Consider the following 8,502-nt stretch of genomic DNA (forward strand, 5'->3'; position numbering starts at 1 on the left):
CTGAAAACAGGACCAACCAGAAAATTTTGCTTATTCTTACTTTAAGAAAAAAGAGCAAGGGAAAATGAGATGCAGCTGTCAGTCCATAGCTTTTAGTTAGTTCTCTGAAGCAGGAAAGTTTTGAGAAATTAGCATCCTGGCAATTCAACTTTCATACATTACATATGAGGCATTGATTTTATTTTATTTCTTTTTTCATTTGAAGATGACCTCTACAGCGAGTGCATGTTCAGCGTGATGTAATCAATACTTTTTTTTTTGGCAGACTGGAATAACTGTTTAAATGAAGTCATGATAACTGTACCAAGGACATGCAATAATTCACTACAGAGGCTGAAAAGCACAGAATATTGTGCATTGTGCCTTGTCTGCAAAGTTTTAAGATTCTGATTTCTGTACAGTTCAGAAGGTGTTATTCTTATTCTGAGACTGTTTTAGTTCAGTCTCAGAAGAGCTCTTTGGAGTTTACTTACAGTCATAGGACTTAATTCCCTGGTACTATGCAATAGGATAGGTGGGTACTGTCAGAGCAGTTGAATGTTCTTGGTTTCCTAGCAAAGTGGAACATTTGTTTCCCATGGAATAATGCACCCACACATTTGTGTTTGTACCAGTAAACATTTTTCATCTACTTACGTTTGTCATTTTTGTGCCATATTTCTGACAATCCCTGGAAAGCCCACACTCTCTTTCTTTTATAATGACTCTCAAGCTGCATTTTTATAATCCTGTAACTTGTTTCTGTGGAGCTCTGTTTATTTACTCTCATAATTATCTGTGACAAATACATTTGTTTTTTATTCTGCAAGTTTCTAAGTTAGCTGTCAATTACTGTTCTGGCACATTGTTAACAACCTGCCTTTAAAAGCCTCTAAAATCACGTGGTTGGAAACTAACTTTGGCAGGGGTGTGCGTGGGCATGTGTTTTAAATGAATCTCATAATTTGTAAATATTATTTGCTTGCTTTTTTTCTAGCTGAACGAACCTATTAAAAGATACTTGCTCTGTTACCACTATGTTATGTTTCTGGTGTTTTCTCCAGGTAGAGCCTTTCTTTGTGAGCGTGGCGCTGTATGATGTCAGGGATGGCAGGAAGATCTCCGCTGATTTTCATGTGGATTTGAATCACACACTTGTTAGACAGATGATTTCATGTTCCTCATTTTCATTAGAAAATGGCACTGTTGAAAATACAAACTCAAATGAAATGGAAGAACCACAGGTCAAGGGGTTCCCGGAAGAATGGCTGAAATACCCAAAGCAGGTATTCCACATGTGGTTTGCATGATTTAGTGATGTATGTGACTTAGTTTAGTTCAGCAGTAGTATTAATTTTCATCAGAGAATTTATCCATACTACCAGTGGTTCTTGTTCTCAAGAATACCCTTTTGTTGTGTATCAGTGGTACTTGTATATAGATGCTTGATTTTTGAGCTCCCTGTATAGACCCTCTTTGGGTTCATTTGCTGACCTCTCTCAAGCCAGCCCAACAAAATCGGACCTTAAAGTGACACCAAGATGCTGCATTAATCTCAGAGTACTTCCACATTTTTGCTGTTGCTGTAAGCCTTACCCCAAAACCCCGTACATTACCTTTATTTCTCCCTGTCATTCCTCTGCGGTGTGACTGATCTATACGCCAGCATTTAAGTACTGTCCAAGAGGAACAGTTAGGTGAGGCGATGCTAACATCGCCATACAGCTTCTTGACTTGAATCATTCTGTTTACAGGGTGCTGCATGTGCACAAGCTTACTTCAGCACTACCACAGAAATTTTATTTTCTGTCTGTCTGTGTTGAATATGCAGAGATAATAGTCCTCAATAATCTTTTTGAATCTGGTTTGTTACTGTTTCCATCAACAGAGAGCACTGGCAGTATTTAATTTCTCCAGAGTTGCTGTATACTTTTTAACTTCTCTCTTTCATCCACAGGCTCTTTTCTCCATAAGTAATCCTCATTCTGAGATCGTATTAGTGGCAAAAATAGAAAAGGTTCTTACAGGAAACATTGCCAGCAGTGCTGAACCTTACATTAAGAATCCTGATTCTTTTAAGGTAATGTAACAGAAACATCGGTTCCTTCTTTGTCAGCTTCAGCCTACTGGAAGCTGGAGGCATTGCAAACTGTGCTGACAAACCTCACCAGTGTGTGCTTGCTGAACAGGACAAGCTCACAGGAGGCCCATGCCTAAGAAAGCAAATGTCTGAGCTCCACTGAAGTACCATTTTGCCTGCAACATGTGGATCCATTCGTGGTACATTCCTGTGCTAGTTATGTCTTAGCAGAGTGAAACTATCTTTCAGCAATCTTTTAGAAAGTTTGAGTTGGTTCGTGAGCAAAGTCAGGGTGGGCACTGTTTCTGAGAGCAGGCCGTGCATCTGCATTGGCTATATTACAGAAAACCGGAATAGTAACGGTAACTGACTCAGTTCTGACTGAAGGGATGGTGAAGGGGTTTGATTCATCATCAGCATCATATTAATCTGTGATGTCTTTGCTCTCTACCCAGAACCTTCTGTGATGGGCAGTATCGGGCTAAGTTGTTTTAGGGACACTATGGCCTCTTCAGCAGAGGAGTAGTTGGATGTAATCTGTGCTGCATTTCAGATATTATATTGATGAAATAATTCGTATTTTCTTTTTTTGTAGTGTGCACAGAAAGTGTTAAAATCCAATAAACAGTTCTGCAGCAAGCTGGGGAAATACCGTATGCCTTTTGCTTGGTCAGTGAGGTATGTATTAATTCTTTTTATAATTTTGTAAGCATCTTATAGCTTATTCTGCTCTTGGACTTGTATCCTTTTATTCTTTTCCACTTTTTCTGCCTGAAGCTAAGCAGGACCCCAGAAGATCCTGCAGCTTTTTTATTTCATTTCCCTATTTTTCACACCACACAGGTGAATGTTGGTTACTTTCTCATTAAATGTTACTGTGGTGGAATCTTTTCTTCAGGTATGTAGTGAAGTTGCCAGGGAGTAGCAAAGGTGGATGAGAGAATATCAATTTACCATGAGCTCCACCAGTGATTTTTTACTAAAAATTACCAGAGACATTTCAAAGTCACAGTTCTGGCAAGAATTTCCTACAAAGATAATTACTGTCTGAAATAAGAGTTGCAGTGGCCGCCTGAAATATAGGTGCACAAGTCTGAAGCTCTGTTCTTGTTATGATGCCTGTCACTTTTTAGGAAAAGTCTAACCAAAGATTTGGAGGTTTGTCCCTAAAACAGTGCCTTGGGGGTGATATTGAGGGATTGTGCCTTAGGTACTCTTGCATTAGTCACTCACAGGGTTAGCAGGTGACAGAGAGCTGTTATTGTTTGGCAGGTCAGTTGGGTTTTGTTGCAGGTCAGTGCAGTAGCAGTAATGTATTTTTGTTCTTCCTCACTCTCCTTCTGGATAATTTCTTGCCGACCTCACCCTCAAAACTGAAGCACCCCTGTGCCTCTTGATCCCTCTCTACCAAATTAAGTTGTAACACTAGATAGGGCTTTCTTATTTTGATCTCCCTTCAAGTTTCCATGTAATTCCTTTCTCTGTCCTTTCTGTTTTTTTCTTCTCAGTCTTCTGTAATTTCCTCAGCTTACTGGTGCCCTGGGATGATAGAGTTTCCCAACTGAGACCCTCCTGTGTGTCCCTGGGACAGCTTTCCCTTCTTTCTGCCATGCAGAGAGCAGGGAATATAAAATTTTATTTTATATCAAAACATGACATTGTCCATGACCGTGAGGGGTAGCTGTGTGGCTGTGTGCTTCTAGTGTGGAGTTATGGAGCACCAGAAGCGCACAGTTTTTCCTGCCACATGTAGGAGAAAGTTTATGATTTTAGAACATGGTGCTTAGATGGCAAAGGAGAAAACACACAGTAAGCTACGGTTGTTCGAAGAGTTCATTTTTTTTTTTTTATTGACATACATTTTTGTCTATAGCCAGTAGGAACAGAAGTATGTGCGTGCTCAAGAGAAAGGCAGATAATGTGTGCTGATCTGTCATCACAAGCTCAAGGATATGAATTAATATCTACCATTCTGCATAGCCAAAGGACCATTCATCACAATTATATTGATGGGTGTCTCTTGGTTTGACAGTACTCCTTTTAGCATGTAATGGGCCATACCATGGCAAGAGTTGCAGGCTTGGCATCGTGCTGACTTGAGGCTTTTTATTAACTCTGTCCTGCCTGTCTGTGCCTATGGCAGTACCATCAGCATCTTCATCAAATCTTACCTCAGAGTGTTTCTTGACAAAAAAAATACAGAAAGATTTTCTTCTTATTTTGAAGGAAGTGCATTTCCTTTTCACAGGATTCTCCCAGGTGGCATCCCCTAGTTGCCTCTCTGGAGAGGGAGTATGCAGAAGCAGGGTTGAGGCTGTGCTGTATAGGTACACAAGTGCTGGGCTGTATGTGCCATGGCCGTACTGCTCAAGTGCGTTATGTAGTACTGTGCCTTGGCCCAGGACTGTAGCTTGCTTTCCCTAAGGGAAGTCTAACAGACATGAATAAAATTTTATTTCTATCCCTGTAAGGTGGATAACACCTTAAATGCCTGTCAAGCTAGGGTGCACCGAAAAAGTGGTGCTTTTCAGAAAATTCTCCTTTCTTTCAGTTCTGTGTTATGTCAGATATTTTATCAATAAAATACCGTCGGCAACTCCTTGGTCATCTCAGACATAGTATTATAACTGCATAAATTTGTGTTGTAATAACAGGCCACGATGATTTGGAGTAAAGAATAAAATTTTGATTAGATTAAGCTTTACTAATAAATAGTGTTCCACCAGATTTAAATCTGCATGTGAGTTTTCTGGGTTCTGGTAACATAGTATATGATGGCAGCAGCTTCCAGTCACCACAGCCATGTGGGCAGAAGCATTTTCTGTAGATGGATTGCTCTACTTAGCTACTACACATGTAAGTAGAGCACAGCAATTGCTGCACCCTACAGTATGTATTGGGTAAATGAACAGAGATTTGGAATTCCATGCAGAACTGTTAATTGGCACAGGCTGAAATGTGGCAAAGGACACAAGGCAGGACGAGAGCAATAGCACTCCAGTTGAGAGGAGTTTGCTTGTGTGATGCTCAATACATCGAGTATGGGAATACCTGAGCCTTCTTCAGTCTGCTTCCTTGAGACTTTCTGTCAATAGAAGCCCTTGGCTCTAGTTACATACTTCTTCAGTTTCAGAGATGGCAATGACTTGTTTCACTGGCTCTTCCCTCTGAAATAACAAAAAGTCCACGTGCAGTCCACAGTCTTAGAAAATAAGATTGAAAAGACCTCCACACCATACTATGTTTTTGCTTTCTCTAGGATAGGACCAAATTGTTCCTAAAAATGTTTTACTAGCTGTGTTTTCCCAAATACAAATGGGAATATGTGCTTGTGGTGTTAGCAAATGAGCAGCAAGTTCAACATTTTGTAGGCTTACTGTGTGTGCATTATGCAGATGGCCTGCACGTGGGTAGAGGACATAGCTGGGGCTTGTGGACATCCCTCAGTTCCAGCAGGCAGTGTTTTTGGATGGCATCCTAATTCAGTGCTTCACTGCCCATACCATCAAAAAGCTTTACTTCCTATCTGTAGAATTAATTACAGGAAAATATAGTTGGGTGTGTTTATCAGCTCTTAAAGTTTTTCATTATAAATCACATTATGAGATAACATAGTTTAAAAATCATTGACTAAATACACCACATGTATGAACTTGTTGGTGTCGGTGATGTTGCACAAGGAATTTATTCAGTTCATTGGGTCAAATTCTGCACACATTTACATCTGTTTATGTATTAACATTACTCAGGACTCTCTTTGGTAAAAGCAAAGTATAATTTGGTCCTATAAAATCTATTTCTATTTTCACAGCTTGAAAATAGAAGTTTCCACAGGAGGCTATCACACTACAGGGGAAAAAATGGTTTGGCTATGATAAATAGCAAAACTCTGAGTTTGGAAATGTGTTTTCCAGTTATTTCATCCTGGCATTAACCACACTCCTGGTTTTGTGTGGAAATTTTCCCCTGTTAAAGCAGTTACAGATGGCCACAGTGAGATTTTTTTATTATTTTTTTTAGGTACACATTCAGAGAGCCAAAATCTTGACAGTTGGGTATTGTGCATGCAGCTGGAACTATTCATTAGCTTATGTGACATCCAGCTTGTTAGCATCATTAAAAAGCATGACTCAGGGATCCTCGCTGATATCTTGCTGGTGTTGGTGGGATCTGGTGTCTGTACACTTGCACAGGTGTAATTACAGTGTGTGTTAGAATTACGGTGTGTCAAATCCATCTTCCATTCTCATATTCCTGCCAGAACTGCCAAAGTTTGCAAATATGTGCCGGAGCTATGTATTGTAGATGTGAGGAAACTTCACTCACAAAGATTAGTTTTTACACTCTGCGATTCCTTCAAACCTTCTTCACCCTTGTAAACTTCACAGCCTAATAGTAGAATCCTTCAACAGTTTGTGTAGCTACTGGTTCGGTTCTCAGCTGGCATGGATTGATGTAGCTGAAGGCAGTGAGGCTCCACTGATGTGCAGTAGCTGCAGATCTTGCACTGAATCTCTAACCCTGGAGGTGAGCAATTTTTCCACAAAGTGTAAGCCACTGCTTAGAAAGTAACTTCTCAATGTTAAATTATGAACATTGTGTAGGTTTTCTGTGCTTAAAGAATTTTTATGATTGTGGACTATCAGCTAACAATGTCAGAACAGTAGAATCATAGAAAATACTGAGAAGATGTTTCAGTTTCTTTAGGGAAATCTGTTAATTTGTTTTCCCCTAAATTAACACCTTTAGGATTTCTTCGGGTTAGTTATTTTTTTTCTTATATCTCTCTGGTAAATAAGTAACCAGCAGTAGGGAATTGTTAATATATTAGACAAATATTGGACTCCTGGATTGTAGAAGTGTTTTATTACATTTCCTTTTCTTTCATGTGAAAGTTGTCATTCTCAAATGCCTTCACTATGCTCACTATGACACAGGACACTCTTGTGTCACAGCAACCTGAAACGAGCAAGTAAAACATGGGATTACGGTTAAGTGACTGCAGATGTAGTACACGTAACATTGCTGCTCTGGCAATTCTTCACCTTTAACAAGCCAGGAGAATGCAGACATGAGTATGGCTTGACCAGCAGAAAGCCATCTAACTCTTCCCTGAGTGCATAAAACATACCTGGTTTTAATTAGGGTTATCTTGTTTTCAGTGGGCATCTAAATTGCTCTCGCAGTGGCAAGAGCTTTACATAAATGGAGTATTGTGTGTGAGTTGGAGGGATAAAAATACTTACCTGTTTTGTATTGTGGATATCTGGCTTCGTGCCTTTAATTTTGTCCTGGGTGTATTATTTAGAGTGGGATATGCTGCTGAACTGTCAAGGAGCAGTTCTAGAGGTAGAGCACACAATACCCTGGGAGCACTGATGCTGGGGAGGAGCGGTTGTAGTCAGGGGGATTCTGTAAAGCCCTTCTGACTCCAAACCAGAGTGGCTGGAGGGGAGTTGGTGACAATACCGTGTCCCTGAGCCTCCCGGGTGCCAGTGCTCAGTGCTTAGCACTGCTGAGCTCACTCTGAGTGCTGAGCACAGAGTGAGCTACTTCCAGCAAAGACCTGGTTCTTTTTCCTTTTACACCATGAATACCCCCAACTCTGCCTTGGTAAGTGCCCCTGCACCTTGCTGTGCTGAGCAACGTTGGCTCAGTGTCAGAGCCGGTGCTGGAATTAGTTAATAAGCTCCGGCATGGCCTGGGTTTGCTCAGCATCACATCGGAGAGCCCAGTGGTATGGCAGAAGTCACTTACTGAATGCTTTAGTCCTCTCTGTTAGTGTGGAGAAGAAAACAGTACTGAGTCCAAGAAATACCTTAGTGTCACCAGTACTGTAATAATTATTAAATCTTATCTTCTTTTTTCTTTTTTTTTTTAATGGCAGAAGTTTAATAGAATTTGTAAAATAAGTGGTGGCTGCCAGAAATTAGGTCTGGTTTCTCCCTAATAACTTAAAATTTTTGACATGGCATGTTGGTGTGGACCTTATTTGCTCTAACAGCTGGAGGCAAAAAATATCATAGAAAAGAGCTGATTATTCTCTACAGTTACAAAGAAATGAAATAGTGGTGCTTCTCTCAGTTAATTAAGTTAAGACACGGTGCGTTTATACTTATCCTTGGGATCCTCTTCCAAAGGTTTACTCCATTATTTTGCATCTGGCAACAATTTGTGCTGGCATCAATTCTTCTTCTCACTGGCAGTGGAACAGAGAAGTAAATTAAGGAAGCAAGATTGGCCGAATGATTCACAGAACAGCACTTAGTGTCAAGAACATTTTCCTTTTGTTAAGCAATGTTTTTGCATCTACAGTTGAGTCCAAGGTTCAGTAATTTGGATGTCTGTTACAATATCCAGTCCAGCCAGCGTGTGTGACCCTTGGGGATATACAAAGGGCACCAGAATGTCTTAATTAAATCCTGCAAGTGTCAATGAGCAGG

At 40.2% G+C, this 8,502-nt stretch overlaps 1 protein-coding gene across 2 annotated transcripts in view; it reads left to right on the plus strand.

The window, feature by feature from the left end:
- The window catches only part of DOCK10 (dedicator of cytokinesis 10), a 130,454-nt gene that overhangs the window by 66,388 nt on the left and 55,564 nt on the right, over positions 1–8,502 (plus strand). For both annotated transcript variants that reach the window (XM_010079425.1, XM_010079426.1), the window contains exons 12-14: positions 1,044–1,265; positions 1,937–2,059; positions 2,655–2,737. In XM_010079425.1, coding sequence (XP_010077727.1) covers positions 1,044–1,265; positions 1,937–2,059; positions 2,655–2,737 — 428 coding nt within the window. The remainder of the gene's footprint in view (positions 1–1,043; positions 1,266–1,936; positions 2,060–2,654; positions 2,738–8,502) is intronic.

Source organism: Pterocles gutturalis, unplaced genomic scaffold (genome assembly GCF_000699245.1).
Source record: "Pterocles gutturalis isolate BGI_N339 unplaced genomic scaffold, ASM69924v1 scaffold169, whole genome shotgun sequence".
Classification (NCBI taxonomy): Eukaryota; Metazoa; Chordata; class Aves; order Pterocliformes; family Pteroclidae; genus Pterocles; species Pterocles gutturalis.